We start from the raw sequence: 18,022 nt of genomic DNA, 5'->3' as shown, positions 1-18,022 counted from the left end.
CATACTGACCTGTAGTAATTCTCCCTGAAGTTAGATCTACTGCTGCATCAGTTTCTCCAGAATAACCAAAAGTATTCTTACTTTTATAGACAAAATGTCCAGCTTCTGCTAAATTAGTATCAGACATGGAAGGTTTCATTCCCCCAATCCCTCTATAACCGTATGGCCCTGACCGGTCATACTGATAGTGGTCATCCCTATAACCAAAACGATCCTCAGGAAGAGTAGCTGCAGGCTGCTGTGCGGTGCAGCTCCTTCCGAAAGGTAACTTATAAACTACATCACAGCACACAGCTCTTCTTCCTGCAGTTAGATCAACAGGTTTTTCATCATCTTCTATTATTTTGGTTACCACACTTGAAGTAGATTCATCCATCGTTACAACACTTCTGTGAGACTTTGTTGTACTGAGATCCACTACTTCCCCATCTGCGATCCCCTGGGATGTGGTGCTCTCAGTCCATCCATTTGTGACACCAACAGGAGGTGCAGTAACAGGCTTTGTAATAGCCAGGGCCGTTGCGTGTGCTGAAGTACCTAACGATAAGTTTATTGGTGCTTCCTGCCTAACTGTGGGAAAGGCCTGGCCACTAGATATTCTGTATAGCGGTTCAGTGTGCTTTGATGTAGTAAGCTGAAGTGGTGTTGTTGTTGCATGATCTATACCCACTAGGCTTTCTGTGCCCGTGCTGTAACTTGTGCTAGCAGTGCACGTGACAGCAGTCACTGTCTCGGTGACCAGGGATATAGGAGTTACTACTGATGAAGTTGCACTGAGATTTATAATAGAGGGTTGGACAGCACTGATTTGTCTCCCATAAGCTTCCTTTGTTGTGGTAAGCCTTTTCACATCCATTGTAGAAGCAGAAAGATCCATGCATTTTTCAGTTATTTTAATTTCTACTTTTGGTACTGTACGCAAATCAATGGCATCACCAGTAAGTTGTAACTTTCCATTTTCTTTACGTTGATGCTTCTCTAACTGTAGGTTATCTAAAGCAAGAGGCTCTGGAGGAATTGTTATAGAAACACTGCTGAGACCGACACTAGGCACTGTACTTCTGGCTGCTGAAACCTCAGCCTTAGAAACTTCACTCGTGATAAACTGTGCAACTGAAGTTGGGGCTGCTTGAAATGAAGATAGTGTTGTGACAGGGAGAGCAGAGAGAGTCTCCAAAGCTCCTGAGACGTACAGGCTCTGTTCTGATGAACGTGAAATTTCTGCAGCTGTCATAGGAGGAACCACAGAAAACACTGGTTCAATGGAAATCTGATCTTTGGGGGGTGACACGAGGGGCCAACTGGTAATTGCTTGACTAGGTGAAGAATCTGTTGGAGTCCCGGGTTCGGATGGCAATGTGATCACCACGTAAGTTTCCATGAGGGATTTGGAAAATCTTGGTGAGGACTTGTTAGAGTGAGGAGAAAGTGGGGAGGTAGGGGAAGGCAATTTATAATCTGCTGAAGTGACTAAATTTAATGTCATATTTGAAGTTAAAGATAGACCTGTTGGTTTGGGTTGTATATCTGTTGGTTTTTGTGTTGTTACTGGAAGCTGAGGAACTGCTGGTTTAGGGGCAATGGGAGGTTTGCTTGGCTCAGGTCTATGTGTAAATACAAGTCCAGAAGGAATTGAAGATGGCTTAGGAGGAACAGGAGGAGGTGCAGTGGGTAATCCATTACTCCTTGGAATAGCTGTGGTCTCTACAGTAGTAACAGTGGCAACTAGAGGGGTAGCTGTAGTAGTTAGAGTCACAGCAGCTGTAGCTGTTACCTTTTTTTTAGGATGAATAGCTAGTTTAGGTGAGGTTGGTGGAGGAAGTGGTGGGGGAGGAGGGGGAGGGGGAGGAGGGGGAGGGGGAGGCGGAGGGGGAGGGGGTGGAGGAGGTTGAGCTGATGTGTCCAAAGAACTTTGAAAGAATGCGTGAGTTTTAGTTGGAAGGGAGGAAACAGAAGGACTGCCAAATGGTAACTGAGATGCAGGTTTTGCTTGACCAAAGACTTCTTCAGATATACAGCATGTAGCTGAAACCTGCTCCTTCTTTGGAAGGGCTATTCCAGAAGAAGGTGGTTGATCAAACACAGTTTCAGATAAGCTAATTTTTGTTAGTTCAGCCTCAGACTCCTTTCTTTTGTCTCTGTAAGCTTCCAGAACTTCCAGAACAACCCCATTCCCAGTTTCCTTTTTGGCTTTCTTCATGGCGTCTTTTTCAGATATAGGTAAGTCAGTGGAAATAGTGTCAGCAATCAGCTCCTTGGGTTTAGTTTCTATAGATTCTAAGAGAGAAGGTGCCATGTCAGATAAGGAAATTATGATATGATCAGCACTAGTTCTACCATCTGGTATGGTAGTCTGATCTAGACCTGTACTTATTTCTTCTGGATAGTCTATAATGCTACCTGGAAAATACGTTGATGAAGAGATTTCCTCAGAATCTTCAAATTTAGTTACTATGTCTACTGGCGCTGTATAAACTGTGGTTATGCTATCCAGGGTAGTAATGGGTGAGGAGCTATCTGTGGTACCAACTGAAGAAACAGATGAGGTGAGGGAAGGTGTGTCAGAGGGTGGCACAGATGTAGCACTTTCGGATGGCTCAGAATAGGTCAAAATTAGTGATTCGTGGGCAATTATCTCCTGAATTTCTCTTGTATAATCAGTTACATATTCATCTTCAATTTCCTCTGTTGAAAAATGTTGGGTTATTTTAACATCTGGGATAGAGAGTGTTGCACTGCTGGTTGAATCTGTAAGAGATGCTCCTGAAAGAATACTTGATGTCAAAGACGCATCGGGTGCCCTATCAAAGTCCATAGTGGACTCTATCATGTCATCCCCGACGGGGGGCTGAGTTGGACTGGATTCAGGTGTTAGCTGCATCTGTCGCCGCTTCATCAGTTCTTCATAGGCAGCATCAGCATCTAATAATTTTTTTTCTTCACTGGTAGAAGTTACCATACTACCCAGATCCACTATCTCATGGCTTTCTGGGATGATATAAGAACTTGAAACAATGTCTTCTTGAGGCACAACAGAATGAAAACTTTCTAACTCATAAAACTCTTTTTGGAGGTCTGTAATTTTCTGCATAGGATCATCATAAATCTGTTCTGGAAGTTTTATCTTTTGTTCTCTCCCTCTCTGCTGCATGAATCCATTCTCATCGTCTTGTCTTGTTAGCAGACTGCCATCTACTGAACCATTGTACGTGTCTTCTACTAACGATTCATAAATGTAATCCTCTATTAGCATCCCACCATACAAAGGCTCCTTTTCAAACATTTCATCTCGTTCATTTGCAGCTGGAAAAGCTTTATATTTGTGGGTTTTATGCATCATTTCTTCATACATCTCCTCAGCATTTTTTAATGACTTTTGGGCACCTTCTTTCTGCATAATAGAATGATCATCTGTCGGTGAGTATAAAGACACAGCTGTGGGCAATTTATAAACTTTTTGCACCTCTATTATTTTTTCTGGGCTTATTTCAAAACCCTCTGGGTCTGACTCTATACTAGGTGAATATTCCGAACACGAAGATCGATGGAGCTCCTCCATTTCTGCAGCCTGACGTAATTCTTCTGTTGGAGACGCATCCTCGATAGGAGAGAGATTACTGGGTGGTGTCTTTGGTCTTTCCCTCCTTCTCTGAGCTCGAAGTTCATCTTTGTCTTTCTTTGATTTTTTACTTGAACTCTTTCTTTGTTGCTGTTCTAATTCCCGTTGCTTTTCTTGCTCCTTTAATAATTCTTCTTCCTCTCTCAATTCTTCTTCCTCTGAAGAATCTTCAATAGTAGGTAAAAGAGGACCATGTGATCTGTGCCGAGCTTTTCGTTGCTGTTTGCTCTCTCCTTTTTTGTGACTTGGGCTACTGTCACTATCCTCATCAAGTGAGGACACTGAGGTAGGGGATGTTCCAGGAGTGAAGCTGGAAGCGTGAAGACTAGAAGATCCTTCCCCCCTCGACCTGTCTTCTGGAGAGTCTGTCAGGCTTTCCATTTCTAATTCTGGCTCTTCATCAAAATACAGTGTGGATTTTTTCTGTGATGACTCTGCAGAGTATTTCTCTGCTATTGTGCTGTTGAGTTCGATTGTTTTAAATCGACGTAGCCCTCCTCCTCCAGCAACTACAAGTTCTTCACTCTCCTGACTTTTCGTTTCTCTGTATTTAAGCTCAGGACTGTCATCAAATGTCTCATCATCTTCATCATGCCATGAATGCCGTCTCCCTGCATCATCGTCAAAGCTTGTACTACTTTTTCGAGTCAGTCGCCTGTGTTTTCCTGCTGTGACTTTCCCTTTCCCTTTTGTTTCTTCCTTTTTCTGGCTCTCAATACTACTACTAATCTCTTTGAGCTGGTTTCTAATGAACTCATCATCTTCAGAACCTGAAGCATCTTCATCTGCACTCATTTCTATGATTTGCTTTCGAATAAAGTCCTCCTCTTCCCCTGATCCTTGACTATCTTCCTGTTTATACTCATCACTGCTTGATGAACCAACACTAGCTCTCCGTTTTCTTTGTGGAACAGGTGAGTTTTCACTTTCACTGCTGTCTTCAACTGAATCATAAGGTTGTCTTCTTGCAGCTATGCCATCAACAAACTCAGACTTTTCTTTATGGTCCTTTCTGGAAGGAACGTCTTGCTGGCTATCTTTTTTAAACATATCTTTTTCTTCTTGACTCTCCTTTAACTTCCCTTCTGAAATTGTAGTTTCCTGTGTTTCAGTTAAACTCTGAGTTTTCTGTTGGTCCTTAGGCTGCTCCGAAGAAACATCAGGAGGTTGTGTTTTCTTTTCTGACTTTTCTTCAACAAGAGTACTTGCCTGGGCTTCCAAAATGGACAGAACTGTACTTTCTAACTTGGCCAAATCTGAGGGGCTGGAAGGGCTGCTTTCTTGTGAAAAAGAGTCCTTTTTGAGTCCCTTGAGCAAATCCTTTTCATCACTTGTAATAAGACTTGGAATTTCACCAAGTGACCCTGATATGCCATCTGAAGAATATCCTGTGTCACTTAGACCTTGTGGGCTTTTCGGCTGTTGAGAACTTGAGGTGTCTGATTTGTCATCTTCCTTTTCCTAGCAGGGAGGAAAAGATACAGGAAAACTTAACATGGTCAAACTAATAAGCATGGCATCTCCATTATTCCCAAATAACTATTATGAACAGAAAAATAACTACAGGACATTTTTTTAACTATATGCCAGTATTGTTTTTAAAAATCTGGGCACAGAAAATGAAAATAGTTGACATATATATATATATATATATATATATATATATATATATATATATATATAAATCATTAACAGTCTCAGAGATATAGAGGAAAAACTGTGGGTTGCTAGGTGGGAGGGGGGAATGGGATGAGGGAGAAGGTAGGGGATTAGAAAGCACAATCAGTAACCACAAGATTGCCACGGGGATACGAAAGTCAGTTTGGGGAATATAATTAATAAGGTTGTAAAGATTTTGTAGGGTATCCGATGGACACTTGTCTTATTAGGGAGACCACCTCAGGGACGGTGTAGATGCCTAATCACTGCACTGTACACCTGAAGCTGAAGCTGAATAATAATGAATGTCAACTATAATTCGATATATATATATTCGCAAGAAAAGGAGTACAGGATAAGAAATAGAGACAGTGGATATGTAACGGCTGTATGCGATGTCAGAGAGCTAGTAGATTGGGGGATGGGGGTTATCACTTTTTGAGGAGTATAAATGCTAAATGTCTATTACATTGTTTTGTACACCTGAAACTAATAAAACAAATAGTTGATACATATTGATTAAGGTTAGTTTTAATTTGACCTAATTAAATATCAGTTTAAATATCAGTTTAATTTAATTAAATATCAGTTCTCAATAACATTTGATTTTAGTCCATTAATATTCTAGCTTTTTACATTTCAAAACCACTTTCTTTCAAAAACATGATTGTCTTTCTCATTACATTTACTTTGGGATACAGTTCAAATTATCAAAGAAAAAAATTAGTAACTTTCCATTAACATAATTAATACTTTTAGATTATGAGGGCAGGCTAAGAAGGAAAGAATGAGAGGATGGGTTTTACCTGGCTACAAGATTTACTGGGTATTGGAAAATTTACTTAACAGAAGTAAACAGGTAACATGGCCATAATTATATTTGCCTCACCTACCAAAAAGAACATTTTTTTTTTTCTGAGTGAGATTCAAACAAAGCACTGTTTTTAAAAGACATTTTAAAAGATGTAAAACACTATATTTACTTGGTATTGTGCTTAATAGTATAATGCTATATCAGCTGAAAGGAGTGTTTAGGAATTGTAAACCTTGAAAAAGTTATATAATAATTGATCTGACTCATAGTTTCAGTAAAAGAGAAATAGCTAGCTATTACTTTTGTAGAGTTGTTAATCACATTTATATTCAGCACTCCACCTGAAAGATATTTAACAAATATCAATTATAAATGTCTTCTGACTTTGAAAATACTTGAATTTTTACCTTGACACTATTTCAAAGTCAGCTCCCTTCAATTAGTACAATAACTAACTTAGTGAATGGGAACATGGGATTTTCAGGAGATGGGACTCTGAGTAGACAAATCAGATGTTTGACCTACTGCTTTCCTGTGATAAGGCCACGATAACAATTAGGTTCAGGAATCAGAGCGGTCTTAAATAAAAATGTTAAACATAGGGACTTTTTGCATAAATCCAAATTAAAAATATCTATGAGCAAAATGAAATCCAACTGATCCAGTTAGTTTCCACGTTTAAAATCTCAACCCTTATGAAAGGAAGAGGTCAGATGAAAAACTGCATGAGAATATGCTCTATCTGACCATAGCCTATGAGATCATCTTGATTCCACTAAGTCAGTATCTTGAACTAACCATCTTAATACATTCAGTGGGTGTCTAGGCATGGACCCTTCCAACCTATCTGTAGCCCAAAGGAACAGATGTCAGACTGAATAACATACAATCAATATGCATAAACCTCTTTTTTGCTTCTATCCTGCTTTTCTTCTTCTCTCCTGACTTTCTCCCTCCCTCCTTCCCTCCCTCCCTCCCTCCTTTCCTTCCTTCCTTCCTTCCTTCCTTCCTTCCTTCCTTCCTTCCTTCCTTCCTTCCTTTTCTCCTCCTCCTCCTCCTTTTAGCTATAAAGTTCTCAAATATAAATGTTGTTGGCTTTGATATTCATTTTGCGTTCATTTTTGTCTCAATATCTGTCTTTATTATGTATGATTAGAGATGTATCCTGAATACATTACAGAGTAAAATGCTTTTGCTGAATTTACAACATGACTTAGTTAAAAAAAAGTCTGATACATTCTTCACAATTTGGGTCCCAAAAGCAATGCCTACTCTTTGCTTTACCAAGAATTAATGTCCTTGGACCATTTCAGGTACCTTTGCAGGAAAGTTACTTATCTGCAGTTGTGAGACTATAGTAGTAGGTCTAATGAGTACCCAGCTAACTTTGGTTCCTTTCTCTTAAGAGGTACATGTTGATGAAGTAAATACAGGTAAGCAGACTTTTAATAAAATCTTTCTGATGGTCACCGTGGAGGGATATTTCCAACTCGTCATATCCCACTAAATGTCAGAGGACATATTTTTGAGTCCGATATGCTTTCTATGGCTTTCCTTGTCTTCCTTTCGAAACTTCACTAAATCATAGTAAACACCATAACCACAGGGGTGGGATATCTAAGCAACTTGTGAACAAAAGGTCAAGAATATGATCTTTCATAATCGAATTTTGATGGCATCATTTCTATTCTTTGTGTCTGCATTTATTATAAAACAGAACAATGTAACAAAACTATGTATATATAGAACAAATGTTACTCTTGTTATGTATAACAATTAATTGAATAAAATGAAAGATACATTCTAATTTTATACATTAGGTTCTGAGGGTTCTACTGACATTTTACAAAAATTAGGACCAAATGAAATTAAGATAGATTAGACAGGAAACTAATACATACATAACAAAATACCTACCCTCTAATCCCCTTTATATGGCTTTCTCTGTGTGTTCATGCTTTCCGTCTTTCCTCAGGACTGTGTTCTACCCACTTCTCTTTCCTACCACTCTCTCCTGGTCTGTTTCCTCAATACCCCTCACAGGATTCCATCATAATTTACCTATCATGATACTGTGATGATTTTTCCACCTAAAGATTCTTCATTTCCATATTATAAGGTAGCAAAAAAGAATTTGTTGTATAGTCTTGTGGGTCTAAGATAAAATGTTTCGAGTGGTTAATAAGGAAATCAAGTTAAGTTACCAAAGGGCACTTGGCTGAACTGTTCAGAAGGAACCATTGGTCATGCATTTCTTGTACCATGATGTACTGAAAAAAGTCATAGCATCAAATTTTTTCACACTATCATAGGTGTGTACAGTCCCCTGACAGAGGTGAGTGATCTGCTTCTTAACAAGCTAACTGTTAGCTTGTTAATCATCAGATCATACGCCAACCAGGCCCATTGCCTCTTTGATTTAAGGCATTACATACTCATCTTTTACCTACTACTGCTAAAATTAAAAAGTAAATAAATACAAAGTTGTTCTTCAGATACAGAGATCAGCACACTGAGGTACTCATCTGTCTATCCATTTAGCCTTCCAGTGAATATCCACTCTCATTGGTGAGCTATCTGGTGTGAATATGAGTGTGATTTGTATCCATGCAGATGAACTGGTCTACGCAGATTTAACACCAAAAATCCTTGCTTCATGAGTAATGTATCTTAGCAAGGGAATAATTTGATCAAATATGAAAGAGTAAATGGAAGTGAGAAGAATGTAAAACACAGTGTGTAAGTTGGCTCTGGTTTCTCTCATTATTCAAACTTCAAATGGATGTCTGAAACACTGTAACTCTAGAGGAATACAATCGAAGGATTTATGTGAGGGAGGCATATATAATTGGACTTATTTTCTTTCAAATTTCTAAGTCCCTCGAAATAAAAGATCGGGTGTTTTCTCTCAGTTGCTTCACAAATGCATAGCTGTATACTTATTTTTGAGAAGAATACTAAGCTATTTAGTAACCTATTAAGATTTAATGAAATTAATAGATTCAAATGGTTCTTTCTAAATTACATATATTATATGTGTAACACATATACATATGAGTATAAATATCACTGAATTTTCTTATTTTGTATTATTTTCTTTATTTGAAGAGGCAATCAGGAGTTGGAATTATCCATTTCTTTTTTTAGAAAATACATCTAGAATGACCTCCAAAATTATACGTAAGAATAAAATTCCAGGTATCTACCCTTTGCATCAGGATTTTGTTTGTCATTTAGATGGAGGCAGTGAGTAGGAACAGCCATAATTTGTTTTTTAAATAGCGATGTTATTTTTCAGCAGCCCTGAGGAACACAGTTTCCCTGTATTTTTCTAAGTACATTTATCATTAGAGTACTTTTATTTTATTACACTTTTATTTCTGTTATGTACTGTGCTTTTCCCATGTATAGAATTATGGCTACTTGAGCCTTCCTAGCCTATGTACAATGAAACAATTATTCAAAATTCCCAGAAGATTCCTACTTTTTTACTTGCTAATAAAAAACAGATAGTGGAGAATTCCTTTTCCTTCCAATACTCTACTGCTATTCATTAACCTGGACACCAGTCAGAAAAGCAGTGATAAATTGAGACCCATTTGAAACTCTTGCTGTGATTTCATATCGAGGTCTCTTCTAGTAGTGAAGACACATCTGCACTGCCAAACTTAGTTCTGCCCCTTTCTCATATGTTGAAACTTTTAGCCTCCATATTTAAGCTAAATGGACGTTTTTTGAATATCACTGGAGTTAAGAACTGTATTATTGGTTGAATATCATATTGTACAAAGAAAACAATGCAGTATTAAGTTTTTGGTTAATTTTGCCCAAGTTATTTATTTTAATGGGCCAAAGTAAAACAACAAATGATCGTTAATCATTTATAGAATGTTTGGATCAGAATGAATTGCCAGTCTGAATGTTCTAAACACTCTAAACAAGATTAAGTCCATAACATTCACTGGGCCTAGAGAGAAAAATCAGACAGTCCCACCTGCATGGGAATACTTTTCACGACAGAAAACCTCATTATTTTTCATCCTATATGATTAGGCTTCCATTATGTACAATGGCTATATATAACTTGAATATTAACCTCTAGGTCATTTTAACCTGAAATAAAAGTTTATGCTAAAGGACGTTCAAATTTCGTTTTTTATCATGAAAGCTATAGTGTTTCATGTAATGTACCAAACGTACACAAGCAGTATTATGTTTTAGTATGAAAGTAAAAGGAGAGAATTCTGTAGCAACATGCAATTTTAAAGTATTAAATTAAAAAAGTAAAGGAGAAAGTACCTTTTAAATTATTTACTATTATTATTATTAAAATAAATTTTAATTGCATTTAACAAACACATTTTGAAAGAGAATGAATGGAGAGAAAATGATGTGACAACAAAGAAATACAAATGATATACTACAATAATATGAATGACACAAATGAGAGATAAATGAATAAATAAAATAATATATAAGCAAAGTAAAACATTACAGTGTTTTGGATTATAGTGGGAGCTGCTAGAAGCGATAATAATAATAATGAAAAGGCAGAATGCGAAAAGAATCATAAGGGAGAAGCATTATGTATAGTGTTTAGAAGTTCAGCCTTTATACTCAGAATGGGACTATAATCTTAGCTTTGCTGTTTCCCAGCCATGTAATCTTGGACACAGAAATTTAGTTCCCTCCTCTTTAAAAGAAATATATTTACCTCATGCTTAGCTGTGTGGCTTAAATGATAGAAAAGGACTTAACATAGTGCCCAGAATACAGTAAAAGTAAGTTAAGAGTATTATTTTGATTTCCAACGAAAACTAATCTAAAACTAATCAAGACAGGGAGCCGGCAGCAGCAGTGCCTGCCTCTAGGGAGCAGAGCATCCCTGAGGTCCAGGTGGGATTTTTCTGATGGGGTTGATGAAAGAGTGCAGCATCAGGGCCCAGAGAAGAACTGAGTACAGGTTTGGAAGGAGACAGCACCAGCTACCTTCAAGAATTACACAAAGGCGTATTTGGCTGTTTGTTTTTTTCTTACTTGTGGGGAGTATTCGGTTGCTCTAATGCTATATTGGAGCCATATTCCAGAGGGTTGAGAAAGCCAAGCTAAGCTATTTATACAGGCATCTTGGCCATGGCGTGCAGAAACCCAGGAAGGTATACAAAATGATCTACTGGATGGTAATAAGTAAACGTTAAGGTTTTTATTATGTTTTCAATCTAAAATAGAAATGATATTTTATTAATATTTAATAAATAGGCTGACACTAGTATTCCATTATTTCTTATGTTAGTTGGTCACATGGTCTGAGAAGAATCCTGGGAGAAAACGGAGAATTATACTATAAGAAACGACATAGTGAGGCAGTCATTTCATTTGCTCACCTTTACACTGAAGCTTATTTTTCAGTTAGGCAGATTTGTGGCTTATATTAGCTAGCTTCAACTAAACCAATTTTCCTATAACAGGTTGGTGCGAAACAAAATATTCTTACAGAAGGTTTTCACACAAAAACGCATATGTTAAAGACAATGCTAATTATGTAAGAAACACACAAACACATTGATAAAAAAAGGTTACACTTCATATTGCTACAAGCTTTTCATCAGCAACATTACAAGACAAAAGCAATGATGACAATCGTTTAATAGCGTATATATAATTTTTAATAAAAATGTATATTAAATACTGAGGAGTGGCTTTTGTGATTGGAATTATTTTTTAAAAAGGGTAAGTTTACAGAGATAGCAGTACACGTGAAACGCATTTACTATATCAGTTACGAGTAAGCCAGAACTGGACAGTCCTCAGGATTTTACAGATGTGGTACACGTTGTATACTAATGAGACCTTTATATTTTGAAGAATATCTTTAAAATCTTGTACTGAGATATAGAATAACTATGAATTTATTTTTCCTCACAGATGTTTACTGATTATCTTACAGGAAATTTAAAAAGTTGTAGAATGTGACAACTTAATTCTTTTTTAACAACAGTAGAAGAATTCTGAATTTGTTCAACTTTTTAGTGATGACAAGTGGCTATCGGTAATATACTTTTTATTAGATGTTTAGGAAGAAAGTAAATCCTGGTTATCAGCAATATGCTCCCATTGAGGTATTAAAGAAAAAATAAACACTGGTTGCCTCTTCAAGAAAATTATGATGTGGAACAGTCCTTTGAAGTTAGATATTTAGAAATTATCATGTGCTTATGTTATGTAGAATAACATGTCACTTTTAAAAGCTGTCCTGTCTTCTCATTTAAAAAACTTCAAATCAAATATTGTGTTTTTTTTAATAACCTTCCAGATGAAAACCTGGGTTTTAAAGCCATTTATTAAAGCAAAAACAACAAAAACTTAAAAATACCACATTTTTCTGATAGTTAGCAAAAACGATTCGCATCAAGAACGATTAACATTTATTCGTGGAATTCCCACAATTAAGAAAAAAAAATTTGTTTTCAATTCCAAATTTAGAAAACAGGTAGCAAGATGTGCCAAGTACTATCTTTGACCCACTTCTTCCATTTCTAGTATATCCTTATGGGTTATGTTTTTTGTTATGGATAGTCATTAAAACTATATGTCAAAATATAAAAATAAGCCTAACTTACAAGTTCAATTTCAAATAACTGTATAATAAAATTTTAGACCAAGATTTTCAAAAACATTGAAGCACAATCAATTAATGCTCTCTATAAAACACTATCATTAATCATATTTTAAGGCAATCAAATGTACCTATATTTAAATAAATAAAATAAGTTTAGTTTATTTCACTGATTTTTATTTTATACTTTATCAATATTTTATATGGTAAATAATATATTAATAATTTAGTGAATACAATTTAATTTCAAAATAAATAAGTATATGTACACTGAGGCTGTAAAATAAAATAAAAAGTAATGATAAAGGGAATGATAGATGTAAAATAATACAAAAAGTAGTGCATTAAGAAAATACTTGAAACTTATTGTTTAGATTATATTTAATAAGCAATAGAGAATAGTTGGAAATACCTGAGCAATATACTTAAATTATCTGAACCCTGGAAAATAATTATCGGACAACTATAGACTGGAGAAGGGAGAAAGAGAAGGCAGTGACCAGTGCTAGGATTACTCAAATCACTGGTGAAAGGTCATGAAGGCCATAAGAAGGATCTTGACTTTAGGAATAGGAGTTAATGAGGAGTGTGATAAACTAGATGTGGAGAGGAAAGAGCGGGTAAGAAGAAACCTCAGATTACGCAGAAGATTAGTGACTAGCAGACTAGAGACAGAGTGAATGATAGTGCCATTATCAGAAATAGAAGGTCAGAAGGAGAAACTGCTTCCATAGAGAGTGGATAAGATTCTAACATACTGAGCTCCAGCTTACAGTGAGGTTCGAAGTGGACTAATCTACTGAGTATTTGAAAACGCAGGTCTGACAATCAAAAGAGGGGCAGAAAGTACACAAGTGGATTTAGGAATTATTCATGTGACTCCTCTAAGAGGAAAGAAGATAGAACTGGAAAAAGAACAAGGAAAACCTTATTGTATGGTGATTGGGAAAGTGAAAGCAATAGAGATAATCAAGGTAGAACTCATAAGGGGCAATCAGAAACACAAAAAGAGAACAAAAAGAGAAAGGTCATGAAAGCCAAGGATAGTTTCACAAAGGAGAAAGCCATAAAAGCATCAGGGTTTGAAAAGTGGTTAGCTAGGAGAAGCAATGCGTGGTGGTGATGGTGGTTGTGGCTGGATCCAGCCATTAGTGTGGAGAATACACAGGTATCTGCTTTCTCTGACTTGGATAAACTCATTAATATAACAAAGGAAGATCTGGATTTATTTAATGAGTTATGCATCACATACCAGATATGGGTTAGTAACCATGTTAAAAACTGTAAACAAAAAAGCAACTGAACCAGAGTCTGGTTGGACTATAACTTCTAATTAGAGTTCTAATATTAACTTTTAATACTCATAAATCATTTCATTTTCCGGAAAGTCATTGTTGTTATCTGTGAATTAAAATAATTCAACCAGATCTCTTATAGCTATGAAAAATCAGAGTTCCTCTAAAAATGATATTATTGCCTGTGCAAATATTGGTTAAGATAGAGCACTCTTAAAGTTTTTACTAAAGAAAAGAATATACAGAAGGTGCCAAAAAAATGTATACGCATTTTAAGCAAGGAAAAACTGTATTAATATTGTAATATTCAATATATACCAATAACAAAAGATAAATACAAGTCATGTGTATACTTTTTTGGGAACCCCTGGCATATTTTTGCAGATTATACTTGGCTTGTAAGTAATCCTTCAATATTAAACACATTGCACAAAACTCCAAATACATTAATTAAAATCATGCTAAATACTAAAACAAACTTTTTAAGACAAATGACTTGTCTTAAATTGTTCTACTTTTTTTTTTTTTTTTGCAATCACAATTATATAATTATTTTATGGCTAACCAAAGCTTTAAAAGGCTTTAAAATGAGAAAAAACAAAACAAAACAAAAACTTGACTCTTATTTAACCAAGTAGATAAGTGAATAGATATTTAAAGACACCCATTATTTTATGTTAAAGGGGGATACTACTTTAATGTTCACAGTGGAGAAAAAAGGAGTAACTTTTATAAGAAACTCGTCTTTATCGTTCCATAGAATTTTGATAAATTATTTGATCAGCATAGAGCTAGAAAAATAAATTTTATATTGATGCTTTATTTACATTAGATAAGCTGCCAAGAAACCAAAGTTCTTCATTTTAGCAAACAATCGTTACACTTTTCAGAAAATGCCGTTAATTGAAGGATTTCACTTATATAATTACCACTAAGCACTTCCTGCACTTCGGTAAAAAATAGTAAATTACATACATTAGACTGTGCAGTTAGGAAAACGTAACTTACGGTTTTTTCTTTCCCAGATCCCATCTGATCCGGCTTTGCTGTGTATGCTGCTGCCTGTGGCTGATCTTTTATTTTTTGAGTTGTCCTATCATCTTCCTCAGGCAAACTCTGAGGTGTCCCAGATGGTAAATCTTCTATCTTGGTTTGTGGTGGTTTCTTTTCTTGCACTGCCTGTGGAGCCTCCCTGCCTTCAGGCTTTTCTTCAGCAATTTGTACTACTTGAGTTTTAAGTAAGTCTTGTTTCTGTTCCTGCTCTAGAGCTGATGTTTTTGCCCCTGGGGGTAACTTTTTGTCTTCAGGGGCTGGTCTTTTGTCTTTAGGAGTTGACTTTTTCTCAAGAGGTAGCTTTTTTTCTTCAGGAAGTGGCTTTTTTTCTTCAGGAGCTGGCTTTATTTCTTCAGTGGTTGGCTTTTTTTCTTCTGGAAGTGTTTTTTTGTCTTCAGGGGGTGGCTTTTTTTCTTGAGGGGCTAAAGCTTTATCTTTTGCTTGTTTACTCTCTTCTTGTTTTTGATCTGTAGTCACCCTGGGGGGCATTTTTTCAATTGAAGGTGGTTCTTTTACTTTTTCTGGAATGATTTTTGTAGCTTCTGTTTTTACTTCTTGTTCCTTCTTTTTCACTTTTACTTGAGCAGGCATTGCTGCTTTCTGAGGTGGTTGTTCTGCAGGGACAGGCATTGGAGAGGCTTTTGGTCCTGATGGTGTAGATGGCATTTTGCCCATGTCTCCAAGCTGCCCTGATATCGCTCTCTGGGTTTGGCAATTTAAACAAAGCCATTCTTGAATCTGCAAATAAAACAGAATTGAACAGATTAACTACATTATAATGTATCTGCTCTGGTGCATTTATCAAGATTTAAATTTGGGAATTTAGAGAAGATGGGTCAATGTTTTCTAAATCAATGAAGCTGATTTTTAAAGAAGATTGGAAAAAGGATCCTTGAAATAAAATTTAAAAAAATATGAGGAATCCTTAAAGACGAAAAATTCACTCTCCTCACCATAAAAAATAAACAGAAAATAAATCTTTAACATTAAAGATAGTCTCGGGAATACCTTGGGGTTTTTGTGTGTGAAAAATTTGCAGTTGTCCCAAATATAACTATTTTTAAGCCTGGTACATTCCAAATTAGTATTTCCATCCACATTTGTTCAAAAACTACTAAATTTCATTGTAATTTTCAATTAGTAATAACCACTTAATCATTTTTTTTTTTTTTTTAGGATTTAGCCTATACAATCTATCTCTTGACTTGGATCAAATATAATTCTTAACTACTACGGTAGAACTGTACAGGGAGAGTTTTCAAGAATCACTCATACATAATTCATTATCTGCTTTAGGATTAAAAAAATCATTTCATTTTTAATAATATTCATATTTCTCATGCAATAGAGCAAGAAGCCTTCACAGGCTCAAATTGTTTGGTGTCTTTCTCTCCAGAGTTTTCTGAACTGCTGACTAGAGCAGAGTTTTCTCTGTCCTTAGTGTTATCCATTGCCCACCTAAGCCAAATGAACTGAGGTGGACTTCAGACATGCGAATTCCTGGGAACTTGTCTAGTAGAATACCTTTTTAATGAACTATTGGCTAATTCTTTTGCTAACTAAAAGACTATAAGCTACTCTCTCATAACACACAGATGATCACGTGGGAGACATAATGTTAGATTAATAATAATAATAGTAATACAGAATTCATCCTTTATTAATGTATGTTGTGCTTTCTCTTACATTATATGTTATAGTGTAAGAAATAAAGGCTATACATGTAGCTTCTAATTGTTACAATTTAATTAGTATTTGTTCTGTAAAGTACACAGTTGGTGTGTCATAAAAATAGAATTGCACTCATATGTTGCACTATCTTCTGCAAAGTTGAATTTCAAACTGCTTTTCATACTAGATCACTCTTTCCAGTTGCATAACTTAAATTATTTTGAGACAAGAATCACTATTGTTCTAGAATATTATCAGAGATATGTTTCATTTCTTACTTCAGCTTCTCATTTCTTTAGAGATAAAAAAAATGTTGCTTATTAATGACTGTTTTGAAATCTGTAAGCCATTATAATTCTTATTTGCTGATCTAAAAGAGACAAAAGTCAATTTGACTTCAGTAAAACGCTGTCTAGAAAACATTAGTATGCATTATGGATTCATTTGCTTTTTGTGCGTATGATCATCCAAGACCAATTTCCTTCTTAATTTCCTTCTTAAGCAGCTCCAAAGCGAATTGTGGCTTCTGTATATAATAACTTTTTATAAAAGTTTTACGAAAGAAACCGATTTGATCCTTTATATCAAATACTAAAAGCTTCAGACCTTGTGTTACATAGTCCCTGGAGAGAGACTTCCATATTATATACAAAAAATCAATCTTAATCTGTGCTGTGGTTTTAAAAACCATCACTTCATTGAGCCACACCTTAGCATATTTTCATTCAGAGCCTGACATTTTTAAAAACAAAAACAGACACAAATAGCTGCATCACTGTGCCGTTTTGTCAAATGGATTCTAAAAATCAAATGCAGGTGTGTGTTAAGCATTCCCGTCACAGCATGTCCTAATGTAAATAAGTTAGGAAATTGTTAACATACCAGGAATACAGATTGTATTCCATTGGAAATTCTTGTCAATTAGAAAAGTGTAATTATTTGATCTGAGTTTTCGGGACAAATTATCATTACAGCTGTCATCTCTTGTTACTTAATAGCATATGACACCACAATGGTACACTGCTCTTGTTAAAAGGTAAAATGTGTTGAGGAAATAAACATAATGATTATTTCAAAGTAGTATGTTCATTGCTTTCATAACTTTGAAGTTTAGGTAAGAGGATAAAAGGCATAATCTATTTAATTGATCATGTCACAAAAAACACTTCATTCTCCTGACTTAAAATAATGCTTGATAAACATACCAGCAGTGATAACCAACACACTAAAGTCTCCAGGCAGAGAGAAGGCAATAGTGTCAATCTAAGAGAAAAAGGATCTTGCTCTGGGAGTCT

At 35.7% G+C, this 18,022-nt stretch overlaps 1 protein-coding gene across 3 annotated transcripts in view; it reads right to left on the bottom strand.

The window, feature by feature from the left end:
* Positions 1–18,022, bottom strand: part of PCLO (piccolo presynaptic cytomatrix protein) — a 383,134-nt gene that overhangs the window by 195,284 nt on the left and 169,828 nt on the right. For all 3 annotated transcript variants that reach the window (XM_033088047.1, XM_033088046.1, XM_033088045.1), the window contains exons 4-5: positions 15,012–15,794; positions 10–5,080 (exon numbers count right to left, since the gene is read on the bottom strand). In XM_033088047.1, coding sequence (XP_032943938.1) covers positions 10–5,080; positions 15,012–15,794 — 5,854 coding nt within the window. The remainder of the gene's footprint in view (positions 1–9; positions 5,081–15,011; positions 15,795–18,022) is intronic.

This window comes from Rhinolophus ferrumequinum, chromosome 20, assembly GCF_004115265.2.
Source record: "Rhinolophus ferrumequinum isolate MPI-CBG mRhiFer1 chromosome 20, mRhiFer1_v1.p, whole genome shotgun sequence".
NCBI classification, from domain to species: domain Eukaryota; kingdom Metazoa; phylum Chordata; class Mammalia; order Chiroptera; family Rhinolophidae; genus Rhinolophus; species Rhinolophus ferrumequinum.
The sequence above is the reverse complement of the archived record's forward strand: the minus strand, read 5'-3'. Positions and strand labels throughout refer to the sequence as shown.